This window comes from Aquarana catesbeiana, linkage group LG04 (assembly GCF_042186555.1).
Source record: "Aquarana catesbeiana isolate 2022-GZ linkage group LG04, ASM4218655v1, whole genome shotgun sequence".
Classification (NCBI taxonomy): Eukaryota; Metazoa; Chordata; class Amphibia; order Anura; family Ranidae; genus Aquarana; species Aquarana catesbeiana.
The window spans coordinates 314,056,563-314,072,977 of NC_133327.1; the positions used below are offsets into that span (position 1 = coordinate 314,056,563).

Here is a 16,415-nt window from a genome sequence, read left to right on the forward strand (position 1 = left end):
AGAGGTCTTAAAAAGAGACAGTAGAGTGTCAACTCCATTTTACAAAAAGTACTGTTGCCTACTAGGTGCATTTACAAAGGAGTCTTACCAAGATACGGTAACTCATGACAAGGCCAAATACATCATTTTGCCTCAGGCTTCCCCAGAGGTGGCCGCAGAATAGAGCAAAGAGCACAAATCTAAATACACTATTATCATTGACCATGGTCACCCACCAAGAATACAGTGGTCCGATCTGCTTAAAACTGTCATGAGGAATGGCTTGTTTCTTAGAATGTGTATAGATAATAACTCTACATATTTATCTAAAGACAAAATCAAATGCATAGAGCACCATGCTTTGGATACAAGACATGCTTCCTAAGATATAGAAGACTATCACTGGTTATAAGCAAAGTAGAAAAAATACATTGCACTCCAAACTGGGACTACATTGCTTTAAATACTGCATACATTTTCTGTACAATTTCTTAGTTTAAACTAGTTTGACTTACAGTAGTGCCTTCAGGATTTAAAAAAATGATGATAATATTGTAGTTGACAATACAAATGCCAGAATGCTAATTAACTATAAACACATACTGGGATATTTTAATACTCTAACCTGTATTTGTCTTGGGACTCATCTAGTGAATTTTCTTTCCCCTCCAGGAATGGTATCTGTCCTGGATCTCATGCAGGGGGGCTTCCCATCTCGAGCTTCATTCCATGAACTTTATAACATGTACAAAAAGTATATGCCTGCCAAGCTATCTCGTCTGGACCCCAGACTTTTCTGCAAGGTATCTCTTCTACTGAACAGTAATTTTAATTGTACCAAAAATCCTTTTCATGCTGTGCAAAATCATCTAGTTAAACTGCTCATGTTTTAATAATTTATTGAGTGCTTTGAAGCCTATTTTAAGGGGGTATAAATTCAAGCCTATTAATGTGTTTCTTTTATGTTACAGGCTCTGTTCAAAGCCTTGGGCTTAAATGAAAATGATTACAAATTTGGGTTAACTAAGGTGTTTTTCAGGCCTGGCAAGGTAAGTGTCTTCTCTTTTTTCAATATTAAATGTGACGAGTCCAGGAATTCAAAATAATAAGATGATTTATGCAGCTTGTAATTTTAACCTTTTCTTTTATGTGCAAATATTTCTCCTTTTACCCTTGAATTTCAGAATAGGCTTGTGAATGAATAGAATTATTAGTTGGTCTGAAGGTGCATTGATATTGTATGCTCTCCAACTGTCATTTTGTATCTTTACATGAAAAGCAACGAACACAGGAATTAGTGATGCATTATGCACAAATTGCTTAACTTGATCCAGAAGGACTGTGTTAAAGGGGTTGTAAAGGTAATTTTTTTTTTTTTTTAAAATAACAAACATATCATACTTACCTTCACTGTGCAGCTCGTTCTGCACAGAGTGGCCCCGAACCTGGTCTTCTGGGGTCCCTCGGCGGCTGTTTCAGCTCCTCCCCGCAAGCATTTACCACCTTAATGCGAGCTCCCTCGCATGGTGGTGAGTGCTTGCGGGCGCGCTCCCGTGATACAGCCGGCGGCTATAGCCGCTCGCTGTATCACTCGGCCCCGCCGCGTCATCGGATGTGATTGACAGCAGCGCGAGCCAATGGCTGCGCTGCTTTCAATCCATCCACTGCAGCCAATCAGCGACCAGGCTGAGCTGCAATGAGGACGAGCAGCGAAGATTCGAGGCGTCAGGTAAGTAAAACGGGGGGGCTGGGGGCGGCGGTACTGTCAAAAGTTTTTTCACCTTAATGCATAGAATGCATTAAGGTGAAAAAATTTTTATCTTTACAACCCCTTTAAATCAAAGAAGTGTATAGACCAGTGGTTCTCAACCTTTCTAGTGCCGTGACCCCTTGATAAAATTTCTCAAGTTGTGGGGACCCCTAACAGTAAAATTATTTTCGTTGGTCGCGTTTGCTGGCACAGTGGCGACAATTGATGGGCACAGTGGTAACAATTGATGGGCACAGTGGCTGCACTGTGGCGATGTTTGCTGGCACAGTGGCGACAATTGATGGGCACAGTGGCAAAAATTAAAGGGCACAGTGGCTGTGTTTGATGGCACAGGTGGCGAAGTTTGCTGACACAGTGGCGACAATTGATGGGCACAGTGGCTGCGTTTGGCACAGTGGCAACAATTAAAGGGCACAGTGGTTGCATCTGATGGCACAGTGGCGACGTTTGCTGGCACAGTGGCGATGTTTGCTGGCACAGTGGCGACAATTGATGGGCACAGTGGCGACAATTGATGGGCACAGTGGCTGCGTTTGGTACAGTGGCAACAATTAAAGGGCACAGTGGCTGCGTTTGATGGCACAGTGGCAGCGTTTGCTGGCACAGTGGCGACAATTGTTGGCCACAGTGGCTGTGTTTGATGGCACAGTGGCAACAATTGATGGGCACAGTGGCTGCACAGTGGCGACGTTTGCTGGCACAGTGGCTGCGTTTGGCACAGTGGCAACAATTAAAGGGCACAGTTCCTGTGTTTGATGGCACAGTGGCAGTGTTTGCTGGCACAGTGGTGACAATTGGTGGGCACAGTGACTGCATTTGAAGGCACAGTTTCGGCGTTTTAATTGGGGTTTTTTTTCTGATTTTTTTCAGTTTGTTTGCGCCCCCACCATTGATTTATATATAAACACCCTGGTTGGTTCCTCAAAAGTGGTTATTCCGTGCCAGTGCTAGATATACAAAGTGTATAGCACCCAAACATGTATCTAGCACTGGCACAGAATAACCACTTTTGAGGAACCAACTGGAATGTTTATATATATATATATATATATATAAAAATGTTAAGTACCATAATAAAAAAAATGTTGTCTTGTCAGCTTTTCCTGTGTGTCTGACTTCCCAGAAGTCACAGGTGTCCTCCTTCAGGAAGTGATGTTTTGTTGCCTCCTTCTTGGTACACTCGTCCGCAGCAAGCGGACTTCGGTGGGTGTAAAAAGATGTCCGCTTGCTGACTTCTAAGTCTAAGCCTTACTGCGGACGAGAGTACCAAGATGGCGGCGACGGAACGTCACTTCCGTGCAGTCCCTCTTCTCCAGGAAGTGACATCTCGCTGGCCGAGACGGACGGACTTCGGCGGTAACGTCGGGTCCATCTCGGCCAGCATTCGCGACCCCCTGGAGAATGGGCAATCGACTCCCCAGGGGTCGCGACCCCCAGGTTGAGAACCGCTGGTATAGACATAAGCTAAACAATAAAAGCATTTCTTATTAGTCACTCATTTTAGAGTGCTGATTAAGACCCTTAGAGTCCTCTTATAACCTAAGAGATCCTAGCAAGCACACTGATGACATCAATCATAGTTTCAACACCATTTTGTGTAATGGGCCTCCTTCGATTACACCGATTCCCTTTTTGCCCTGAAATCACATTATTAAACTGTAGAGGAGGTCTTTTCACCCCAACCTTAAAAAACTTTGAGACCAGTGTGTTCCATTCTGCCATTTTACTACTGTTATTGCAGGTTTTGTTCTTTTTTCCTCTTTTTATATTCTTTGGTCTTATTCTTGTAATCTTTTTTTGTTCTTTAAATTCTTTAGGAAATATATGTATTTTTTTTTTTATTTATTTTTTTTAAACACAAAAAAATCTGAATATGCCAGTCTTTAGGGAATCTTGTTTGTTGGTCTGATTCAGAGTAGTTGAGACAGGCACTAGTGCACTTTAACAGCAGTCCTTTGATGCTTGTGTGTACATTAACTGTTAATAGTAAGTCTGCAGCATTTGTCAGATGAACAGAATCAAGAATGTTATCAGGTATATAATTTTGTCTCAGCTACAAGTCTGGTATCAGTTTATTGAAGCAGTCCAGACAACAATGATGAACAGTGACTTGAAGCATTAGAAATCTTACAAATCTTCTGCCATCAACACTTCTGAGTGTTAAGATTATCTGTTACATTTGTGCTTTTGTTGTTTATACCACATGTGTCATTCAGGTGCTAAATAAATTAAAAGTCTTACCATTATCGCAAGCCTTCTGAAACTCATAGGTGCTAAAAATACTAGTCTACAGGTTATACCATTTTGTTTCTGATTGGTCAATATACTTAATCATCTGTTGCAAAGTCCATGGCTAGGCCGGAGATAGGTCCGCTGCTATTGGTGTAGCGACCCCACTTGCCTCCCTGTTGAGTCAGAGATAAAGCAGTGCAATCAGTAAAACTGATGCTTCCGGCTGATTGCTTAGTTCTAGCTTTGACTCAAATGAGAGGCACATCAGATCAATTCTTTTCTGCCCAGCCACAGACTTTGCAACAGGTGCTTGAGATTTTTTTACCATTATTAACCAACTACCATAATATATTTATTGCAAGTATTTCTGGTCTTTTATTACGTGTTCCAGCATATCTTCTTATAACTATGGTTAATCTTTTTTCGCTGAACTTGATATGTTTTCTTTGCACTGATATTATGCTGCACTTTATGTTCTAGTTTGCTGAGTTTGATCAGATTATGAAGTCTGATCCAGATCATTTAGCTGAACTGATAAAACGTGTCAATCATTGGCTTATCTGCAGTCGCTGGAAGAAGGTCCAGTGGTGTGCACTTTCAGTCATAAAATGTAAGTGGGTTATGGTTTGTTGAAATAAAATGTGCATGCATAAAATTATTTTATTTTGTGTTTGGAATCATGCAGACTTTTATTATGATCCTTTAAAAATTGGTTTATATTCTTACCCTGGATGAATTGTATTTTAAGTCCTGAACTGCCTTTTGTTTTGTTTTTTTGCATATCAATACATAATAGTGTGTGTGTACTATAAATTCACATAAAACTACTTTCGCTATTGGTGAGGCTTTAAAGTATAATGTCAAAACAAACTGACAAGGGTTATAACTCTCTCTTACTCTATCCAAAATGAAAAAAAAACTTTTGCCTTTAGTTCTACTTTAATAACTTTGTTATAGTACATGATGCCTGTCACAGTTGCACATGAAGGTACTGTTAGGCACCTGTACCTGTGATGACCTGATATTGTCATCTGATGAGTCTGATGTTGTGTAGATTGGGTGACAATCCTCATTTTTATGGTTGTAGTAGACATCAATAGGTGATTTATGATGGATGACTCGGTCAACTGTATTGCATGTCTCAGCTGACAGCTATTTTCCCATAAAAATAAGCCAGATCTGGACATAAATGGAAATAATGGAAATAAACATGCATTGTCAGGTAATCCAAATGTGCATGTTTATAAAAGCATATTGCGTATCCATAGACCACTTATCCTGTGTCATCAGGTTTCTTATACACATCTTATAACGTTTGTAAACATGTTGAAGGATTCTAAGCTTTTGAAAAAAGCGACTTTATCATAAACAACACATTTGACATTGTGCGCTGTGCAAAAAATCTCCTTAGGGTAATAAATGCAGGCCATTTTAAAGCTAAGTGCGGCGACTAAACATCTGCAATGTTTTCTTCATTCGGAAGATGAGCAGCACAAGGTGAGCAGCTCTTCTGCTGTAGAAAATCAAAGCCCTTGAACACCTTGTTTGTTTATCATAGTACAGGAGGTATTCAAAGAGGGCCACTCAGCTAGAATTCTCAGTTCTCACCTTGTACTTGTCTGACATTTTAAAACTAAAGCATCATGTATAGTTCATTCTGTTCTCCTTTTTACAGTTTTGGAAATCCAAATTCTTAAACAAACCAGTAAAAAAACAAACTATACTTTTAATTGTTTCATTTTCATTATTATTCCTGTAGTTATATCATGCTGTTAGATTAGGACCGGGCAGTACCCCTATAGTGACATCTTGAGACATTGTTGTTAATTTGAAACATATATATATATATATATATATATATATATATATATATATATATATATATATATATATATATACACACACATACACACAGTATCTCACAAAAGTGAGTACACCTCTCACATTTATATAAATATTTTATTATATATTTTCATGTGACAACACTGAAGAAATGACACTTTGCTACAATGTAAAGTAGTGAGTGTACAGCTTGTATAACAGTATAAATTTGCTGTCCCCTCAAAATTTGGTGTTATGGCTCTCTGTCATACTGGTCACTGGAAGTTCAACATGGCACCTCAAGGCAAAGAACTCTCTGAGGATCTGAAAAAAAGAATTGTTGCTCTACATAAAGATGGCCTAGGCTATAAGGAGATTGCCAAGACCCTGCATGGTGGCTAAGACTATACAGCGGTTTACCAGGACAAGTTCCACTTAGAACAGGCCTCGCCATGGTCGACCAAAGAAGTTGAGTGCACGTGCTCAGCGTCATATCCAAAGATTGTCTTTGGGAAATAGTGGTGAGTGCTGCCAGCATTGCTACAGATGTTGAAGGGGTGGGGGTGGTGGGGGGATCAGCCTGTTAGTGCTCAGACCATGCGCCGCATACTGCATCAAATTGGTCTGGATGGCTGTTCAGAACAGCCTTGCCATGGTCGACCAAAGAAGTTGAGTGCACGTGCTCAGCGTCATATCCAGAGATTGTCTTTGGGTAATAGTGGTATGAGTGCTGCCAGCATTGCTACAGATGTTGAAGGGGTGGTGGTGGGGGGGTCAGCCTGTTAGTGCTCAGACCATGCGCCGCACACTGCATCAAATTGGTCTGGATGGCTGTTGTCCCAGAAGAATGCCCCTTTTTAAGATGATGCACAGGCAAGCCCACAAACAGTTTGCTGAAGACAAGCAGACTAAGGACAAGGATTACTGGAACCATGTCCTGTGGTCTGATGAGACCAAGATAAACTTATTTATTTCAGATGGTATCAAACGTGTGTGACGGCAACCAGGTGAGGAGTACAAAGACCAGAGTGTCTTGCATAGAATCAAGCATGGTGGTGGGAGTGTCATGGTCTGGGGCTGCATGAGTGCTGCCGGCACTGGGGAGCTACAGTTCATCAAGGGAACCATAAATGCCAAACTGTACTGTGACATACTGAAGCAGAGCATGATCTACTCTCTTCAGAGACTGGGCCACAGGGCAGTATTCCAACATAACGACCTCAAACGCACCTCCAAGATGGCCACTACCTTGCTAAAGAAGCTGAGGGTAAAGGTGATGGACTGGCCAAGCATATCTCCAGACCTAAACCCTATCAAGCATCTGTGGGGCATCCTCAAATGGAAGGTGGCAGAGCGCAAGGTCTCTAATATCCACCAGCTCCATGATGTCGTCATAGAGGAGTGGAAGAGGACTCCAGTGGCAACCTGTGAAGCTCCGGGGAACTCCATGCCCAAGAGGGTTAAGGCAGTGCTGGAAAATAATGGTTGCCACACAAAATATTGACACTTTGGGCCCAATTTGGACATTTTCACTTAGGGGTGTACTCACTTTTGTTTCCAGCGGTTTAGACATTAATGGCTGTGTGTTGAGTTATTTTGAGTAGACAGCAATTTTACTGTTATACAAGCTGTACACTTACTACTTTACATTGTATCAAGGTGCCATTTCTTCAGTGTTGTCACATGAAAAGATAAAATATTTACAAAAATGTGAGGGGTGTACTCACTTTTTTGAGATACTGTGTGTGTGGGTGTGTGTGTATATATAATTTAATTTTTTTACTTCTTCAGTTATAGGTCTGTTTGTTTTGTCCCAAGCATGTTTGAATCCACTTACTGATGACCGCTTCACTACCTCTGCTCGAAGTCTATTCCAAGCACCAGATACTCATTCATGTTAATAATACTTTCTAAGATTAGTTTTGAACTTTTCATTCTGATAGTTGTTTGAGGTTATTTCCCTCTTGTCCTTGTTCTTAGCTTCAGAATTTTTTGTCAAGTATACATTTTTATTGAATTTCAGTAATTATACAGAGATAACATGCATCTGAGTTATAAGAGTCACAGTAAAAGAGAAACATATGCACCATTCCACCAGGTCTTCAGTAAATATGGCAAATAGGATAAGTCTGATCAATACTTCATTTGATCGAGAATAAATGAGCAGTAATACCATGTCAGCTTTAAACTAACTCTATATCAGTTGTGTAGTTACCTAAGGTCAAGACTTCTCCTTAAATTTGACTACTTGAAGATTTATCCATCTTTCCCAAATTTCTTGAAACTTTTTGAAAAATCTAACTGTAATGCCAGAAATTTTTCATAGCTTACTGTCAGGTTCAATTGGAGTTGCACATCTGATATGTTAGGAACCATATTGCGTCTTAATTTGCATTGTGTCATCAACCTAGCAGCAAATAATACCTTTATAACCAATGGCCTGTAGTTGTGCGGAATTGTGTCTGTCCCTAGGCTAAGGTAGGCCATACACCATTCCAATCTCGACCAGTTCCGCAGGAATCCGAGATTCAAACAGTGTATGGGTAGGCTGATTGTTAACTTGTTCGATCAGTCAACTTGGGTACAACCAGCACGCTGGGTTTTACCTGTGATTTTAGCTAGCAGCTGCCAGCAATAATCACTGTCTTCTCCCGGCAGGGACAGCTTCCCCCACCCTCCCGCTGGGAGAAGACAATAGCTCAGCAAGAGGGATTCCCCCATCAACACTGTCTGTGTTGATGTGGGAATCAAGCTAATTTCTTTCCAGCAACCTGTGGTTGCTGGAAAGAAATTTGTTCCGCGTATGGCTGGCCTAAGGATAGCTTATTGTTTTGCATATTATACCATCTATGATGGAGTTTTTGAGACAGTTCCCAATAATTTATACATCTAGTTAATTTGTGAATAGCTTGCATGATTGTGCATTGGCAAAAGCCATACCCGAGTCTTGTTCCTATTTCTTTCTTTCTGCTGAGCTTTTTGTAAATATGTTTTTAGACTGTAAGACATTATAAAAGAGTGTAATCCCTTTCATGGTTGGTAAATCTGAGGACCAAAAGGACCACACTTTTTTTGGTAGTCCTAGAAGTGGAGCAGATTTTTGACAAAGGTATGATGAGGTTTGCATGTGAGCAAATGAATCTTGAGGGGGGATATTATGTGTTTCCTGAAGGACACTAATTGGAGGGAGTACGCTGTTTGGTGCAAGTTCTCATATACGGGAGCATTTGAGTGATTGCCAATGCTTGAGGGACAGATGTGGTATCAAAAAGTGGAATATTCCCAAAGGTATAGAAGCAAGGGCTTTGGAGGAGGAGTCTTTATTAGAACCTAATAAATATTTTCAGGTTGACAGTGCTGCTAAAATAGTTTAGTCTGAAAAGGAATAGGCAAATAGAAGGGTGTTCAGGTCTCCGGCAGGAATGAAATGTTGTTCTATATCCCTCCACTATTTGACAAAGGTGGGAGTAAACCAGTGCCTATGCTGGTCCAGTATTACTGCAGTGTAGTAACCCTTGGTGTCAGGGAAGCCCATGCCTCCTGCACATTTGACTTAAATGAATTAAAAGTGTGGCATAAGGGCAGCAGGGTTTTTTACGCTTCCAAACATAAGTGCTTACTAAGCGTTTAATATCAGTGAAGAAAATGTGTGGGACTTAAATTGGTAAGGCTATAAAGATTTCCACAAGTTTGGTAAGGTTAACATTTTGAAGGCAGCCATTCTACCTACCCAGCAAAGAAACTGTTTACTAGTCTAGTAAGTTCTTGTTTACTTGAATTTAGGAATGCGGTATACATTTTTATGTGGGGGGAAGTCAGGAGTATGCCTAGATGTGTCATTGATGAGGCGTCCCACTGGAAGGGAAATTTAGCTTGCAGGGCAATTTTGGTGGAATCACACATGCCTACACGGAGAGGGTTTGATTTAAATTAGTTGATCTTATATTACGTTACAGCATTAAAGGAAGATAGCACTTCATGAACCGCTGGAAGGGAAGAAGCCGGATCAGTTAATGTTAAAATAACGTCATCTGCAAATAGGGGGATTTTATATTCTTTGCCTGCTAGGTAAAGAAGCTGGCTCCTTATCTTCTGTGCTAGAAGATCCACCATGAGGGTGAATATCAGCTTAGAGAGAGGCACCCCTGTCTTGTATCATTTGTTATATTAAAACTGTCTGAGAGCACTCCATCCGCAAATACCTGAACTAATGGGGATGAATAGGAGGCCATGATGGCCAAAAGAATTTTGCAACTAAATCCAAACTTTAAAAGTGTCTGATTTAAGTAAACCCAATTAATCTGATCAAAGTCTTTTTCTGCATCTAATGCTAGGAATAAAGCTTGGGCTTGGGCATTGGGTGCCCAGTATAAAGCCAGCTTGGTCTATATGTACTAACTGAGGCATAACGGGGGCCAAGGGGCCAATCTCTGTGCCATAATTTGTACTAACTGAGGCATAACGGGGGCCAAGGGGCCAATCTCTGTGCCATAATTTTGCACATAATTTTATATCTGTATTCAGTAGGGAAATGGTCAGAAATTTGTGTGTGTGTGTGGGGGGGGGGGGGGCCTCTTTCCCTGATTTCGGAAGGGTTATTATGTTGGCTGAATCATTTCATTTGGAAATTTGCCATAGGACACAGCAGCGTTAAGAGGTTGGTTCAAATGAGGGATCATAATTTGGAAGAATAGCTCATAGTATTCATCCGAAAAGCCATCAGGCCCAGGTGCTTTATTATTGGGAAGTGAAGAAATGGCTCTTTCAATCTCCTAATCAAGTAATCGGAGAGTTTCTAAGTGGAAGACAGATAGAGTAGGTAGGTTCAAAGACTCTAAGAATCCAGAAATTTCAGATTTGGAAGGCTGTGGAGTGGAAGAGTTATCCTATAAATTGTATAAGGAGCTAAAATAGGAACAGAAGGCATTTGCTACATCCCTGGGATTATACAATTTTCTTCCATTTGTAGGTTGGATGAGATAAGGTATTCATATATCACGATCCATGCTCATGTGGCTCTGTCAGGGCCTTAATAGGGAAAACTGACACTGGAGAGACTATTAAGTAACCATTTCATCCGGAGGGTCTGTGTCATCCCAATCAGTAGTGGCACAACTTTGACCAGGAACATGACGGTTCGGGAAGATCCCTAGGACTCACTATCTTCCACTGACCTTCCTTCAACGAAGGATATTATAGGTTTTGTTTTCCTTGGTGACCACTAGCTTCACTGGATGGCCTCACTCATATGTGATCTGGTGGTGGCGTGTGGGCTTAGAGATTGTGTATACATTTTTGTGCTTGAGCATTGTATACTGGGATAGGTCAGCATAGAAAGATAATCCTGTATAAGGTTGAGGATAGCATGATGTATCCCTGGTGGCTTGCATTAGCTGCTCTTTAGCCGTAGAAGAAATGGATGTGAACTATCCTGGGGTATTAGCTTCAGGAAGATGTGCTGGTTTTGGTAGCCTGTCAATAGGGTTGACAAATACGAGGTTGGAGTGTCCGGTATAAAGGTTGCCATGGGTTGTACAAAGTAATCTTTCAGGGCTGCAGGCTGGATTGTTTCCAGTACGCCCCTGATTTTGACTTTGTTCCTTCTGGAACCGTCTTCCAGATCTGCCAATTTGGCTTTAATCCCACCCATCTCCTCCTCCTTTTCACTGTGTGCATCTACTAGGTCATTGACTGATATGGTGATGTCACTCATCTTTGATTCAATGTGTGTGACTCACCCAGATCATGAATTTCTGTTTTGAACTGATGCACCAATATAAGAATGTCAGACTGTATAGAGCTCTGTAGAGGAACCAGTATTTCTTTTAAAAGAAATGGTGGTGTCTAACACTGGTTGGTTAGTGGTAGGGAAATCATTTATTGAATTGTGTAGTTCTATGTCCCCAGAGGTGTAGTACTGTGAAGGGCTCATCTCTATATCCAGATCTAAAATTCCAAATCTTTAAAATTCTGCCTTTCTGAACCTTATTCATCCCCTTGATGTAGTTAAAGGATTTAATCATGCCCCCCCCCCCCCCCTTTCCCTTTTTTCCTCCAGACTATACATATTAAGTAACAAAGTCTCTCCTGATATATTTTATCTGTCAAAAGATTCAAGCAGAACTAAAGTTCTGCTGTTACATACTGTGAGCAGGCAGGCCTTTTTTTTTGCAGAAGACTCCTGCAATAAACTACACCTACCACCGGCCTGATCCAATGTTTCAAAATGACTAGCTTTTGCGCATGCGCAGGAGTGATGTCATCCCACGCCGGCCAATGAAGATTGGGAAAAACCAGCACACAAAAGAAGATGCTGGCGCCAGCGAGGGAGCTTAGGAAAGTTGAGTAATAACCCATTAGTTCTACTTTAAGGTTGGGAGTACAGCTCTATTTTCATGTTAAAGTGTTGAATGTTTCAGAGGACTTCTCTAAAAAAAAGTATCCCTTTTCTAAAAAATACCAGAGTTTGCGCCGTCAACAAACTTATTTAACACAGAAAGGCTAGGGGTATGGGGCTTGTAGTACTGCAAGACTATTATTTAGCTACTATCATAACACAACTTAAAAGTTGGTTCGACATCCCACATTTCCATCTATGGTCTGAGATTGAACTTGCTCTGGGTAAAAATCGAATAGACCTCCTTTTAGGACAGCATTCGTAGCCTTACGTCAGCCTGGATTCTCCCCTACGATATTGGCTTCTATAAAAACCCGGAGAACGCTAACTTCAAAGGTGAAATCAGACCTAATGACTAATCTTCCCATCCTATTAGAGGCATGCCATGTTGCTATCATTAGCATTTCACTATCTGAATGGTACAATAAAGGAATGAAGTTGCTGAAAGATTTGTACCAAGCTAATGACATGAAACCATTCCAGACTCTCCAAGCGGAATATCACTCACCGGGGAAAGAGTATTACACGTTCTCACAACTAAAATCGCTCTTACACCACAACCCAGAGAAGGTATGCTTAATCCTTAGGAAAATCTGCAAATTCCTTTATGGTCCCATGCCTCCCATGCCTTCCAAGGGTAGCATTTCCCTTCTTTGAGAGATCATGCAGGATAAAAATTGTTTCTGCAAATCGGAACCCTTCCTTGCTTGGGAAAGAGACCTAGACCAGACCTTTAGCCCTTACCAATGGGAACAAGCCATTTCTTCTACCTATAAGTCAACGAGAAGTGGCAATCTATGGGAACTGATGCAAAAAATTATGTTACGCTGGTATTTGACCCCGTATAAATTATAAAAGTTCCAACCACACTCATCCAGCCTTTGTTGGAGGGAATGTGGGCAGGTTGGTACTCTCTTCTATACCTTATGGGCATGTAAATCATTAGCAAAAATTTGGATTCCCATTCAACACTATCTCGGAAATTATAAAAATTCCTGTACAGCCATCCCCTGGCCAAGCACTTAAATTTAGGCATAGAAACTTTCCCCTATCATTCCAGAATAGTGTTTATCAACACCCTTTTAGCCGCAAGGCTAGCTCTAATGAGACACTGGAAATCCTCTACACCTCCCTCTGTTAAGGAGGTAATAAATACAGTGCATACCCATTATACATATGAAACTTTATTTGTATTCTCTAAAGCAGGGGTCTCAAACTGGTGGCCCTCCAGCTGTTGCGGAACTACAAGCCCCATCATGCCTCTGCCTGAGGGAGTCATGCTTGTAACTGTCAGCCTTGCAATGCCTCATGGGACTTGTAGTTTCGCAACAGCTGGAGGGCCGCCAGTTTGAGACCCCTGCTCTAAAGGGTCTTATAAGCGAGTCTGCTCTAATTGGAGTGTCTGGTCACAGTGGTATAATAAATGCAACCAATCTTGAACTATTAGTATATTTACTACTGTGTATTGCTAGTTATGTGTTACGAATGGTAGATATTTTACCTTGTTCATTCTGACATCTTATAACTTTGACAGTCGCATGATGACTCTTATACGTTTATTAATGTCTTTTAATAGTTTATCTCTGATTAAGGGTCCTTTCACACTGGGGCGGTTTGCAGGTGCTATTGCGCTAATAATAGCGCCTGCAAACCAACCCGAAACAGCCGCTGCTTTAATTCTAGTGTGAAAGCCCCTAGGGCTTTCACACTAGAAACGGGAAAAAAAGTCCTGCTAGCAGCATCTTCGGAGCCGTGAAGGAGCGGAGTGTATACCGCTCCTTCACCGCTCCTGCCCATTGAAATTAATGGGACGGCGCGGCTATACCGCCGGCAAAGCGCCTCTGCAGAGGTGCTTTGCGGTGGTTTTAACCCTTTCTCGGCCGCTAGCGGGGGGGGTAAACCCCCCCCCGCGCTAGCGGCCGCATACAGACGGTAAAGCGCCACTAACAATAGCGGTGCTTCACCGCCGCCCCCGCCCCAGTGTGAAAGGACCCTTATGGTTTAGTAGTGATATACATATGCGTTCTGTTATTATATAGCTTCAAAATAACCGTATGTCTATGTACACCTTTATGTTTTTGAAATTCCAATAAAAATGTATTGACCTTAAAAAATACCAGAGTTTATATGAGTAAAATGCAGTCATCCTGAAATTGACTTACGTACTGCATCAACTTCATCATCACTGGGAGCCCCAGATCCTGCTGCCTTCTAATATGTGAATTCCAATTCTCTATGGGGATATGAGCACTGGCCCTTCCCCCATCTCCTGTACTGGGACTATTTCTTGGTCAGTGAGGCCTGCCTGGAAAAACATAAACTTATTATACATGTAGATATCTAACAGCAACTGCATTTCCACATTGTATGTGAACAGATGTATGTTACCTAGTGAACTTTGAAAAAGGTGTGATCATTGGCGCTTGGTGGGTGAATCCCTAGGACTGCATAGTTGCTGTGCTTTATAGTCAATTGAGCAGAAGTCCCATGATCAAAGATATATTGGACAGTTGGAGCTGTAACAGTAACATGGTAATTCACATCACAGTAGCCAGCGCCAGTATACCAGTACCATTGGTGTACCAGTATCACAGTGCACACTGGGAGGACTTACTGGCATTTTCAGTCTACAGCATACTTGACCGCACAGAGTACAATTCATCTTAATTTACCACAAACATTTGGAGTGGGCTAAAGAATATCAGCACTGGGATTGGGGAAAAAAATGTGTTCAGTGAATTTTAGTGCAACTCACACATAATGATGGTACTGTGCTGTAATACATTTAAAATGGACTTTAACCCAGCTTTAAAAGAACAGGCATCAGAGCATCAAATCTGGGCATGGCTTAAAGTGGTTGTAAACCCTTACATATACCCAGTGAAGTGACTGGCCTCAGGTGATACACAGAGATGAAACAATTCCTCCCACATAAGTTGTACCTACTGTATATACTGGAGTATAGACCGAGATTTTCAGCCCTTTTTTTAGGCTGAAAGTGCCCCCCCTGGCTTATACTCGAGTCATCGCCGTCTGCCTACATGATCAGCGTGTCATGCAGACAGACGGCGGCCATTCCACTGTTCAAAAGCTGCGCCTCCTCCTCGTCTGTGATAGGCTGAACACTCAATTTCCCAGCAGTCAGTGTTCAGCCTATCACAGACATCCTCTCATCCTTGTCCGTGGTATGAGGATGAGCGGATGTCCGTGATAGGCTGAACACTGACTGCTGGGAAATAGAGTGTTCTGCCTATCACAGACGAAGAGGAGGCGCAGCTTTTGAACATTAGAATGGCCGCCGAATGTTATTATGACACGCTGATCGGTGGATGCAGAGCGGCACACGGAGGATGCAGATCGCCACATGAAGGCTGCAGATCGCCAAATGGAGGCATGCACAGGACACGGAGGCTGCACAGGACACATGCAAAGGACACAGGGATACATGCACAGGACACATGCACAGAACACAGGGACACATGCACAGGACACAGGTAGGCTGCACAGGACACATGCACAGGACACAGGGAGGCATGCAGCTGCAGATGGGCATTGTTGACCCTCGTTTTCCACTTACAGTAGCTGCTGCATTTCTCACCCTCGGCTTTTACTCGGGTCAATACGTTTTCCAATTTTTTTGTGGTAAATTAGGGGCCTCGGCTTATATTCGGATCGACCTATACTCGAGTATATACGGTATATATTTGTAGGGACCTATATATTGTAACTCTATATTTGTAGGGACCTATATATTTGTAGGTATACAGCCATTCAAAGTCAAACATTTATAAAGCTTGTCAGAGCTGTCAGAAAAAGGGGGTGGAGAGCTGAAGTCACACTCTGCAGAGCTCAGTGAGGAGAGCTCTTAGAGCTGTTTGGATAAAAGGGACATACCCCCTACACACACAGGAACAAAGCTGAGGCTGCCAATCTGAAGATCCCTCCCTGTCACCTTTTTTTCTCTTGGTGTCAGGAAAACTTGTCAGAAGTGACTCCTGCTGCTAGCAGAGGAATGAAGCAGCAGAGAAAAATGATACTTAGAGACAAGTACACACTATAGAGGGATTTACTTTGTTCAAATTTCCTGTCTGAGGTTTACAACCACTTTAATGTCTGATTGGCATTGCCACTAGCTGGCTATGGGACCTTTGGGGAGTCACTGCCACAACACGTGATAGCTGTTATCAGGGTCAAAACTGGTCTAATGTGGTAATG

The 16,415-nt window shown here is 41.9% G+C and overlaps 1 protein-coding gene across 5 annotated transcripts in view; it reads left to right on the top strand.

Annotated features, from left to right (window-relative positions):
* The window catches only part of MYO6 (myosin VI), a 402,734-nt gene that overhangs the window by 304,775 nt on the left and 81,544 nt on the right, over nt 1–16,415 (top strand). For all 5 annotated transcript variants that reach the window (XM_073626829.1, XM_073626830.1, XM_073626831.1 and 2 more), the window contains exons 21-23: nt 652–782; nt 951–1,028; nt 4,463–4,592. In XM_073626829.1, coding sequence (XP_073482930.1) covers nt 652–782; nt 951–1,028; nt 4,463–4,592 — 339 coding nt within the window. The remainder of the gene's footprint in view (nt 1–651; nt 783–950; nt 1,029–4,462; nt 4,593–16,415) is intronic.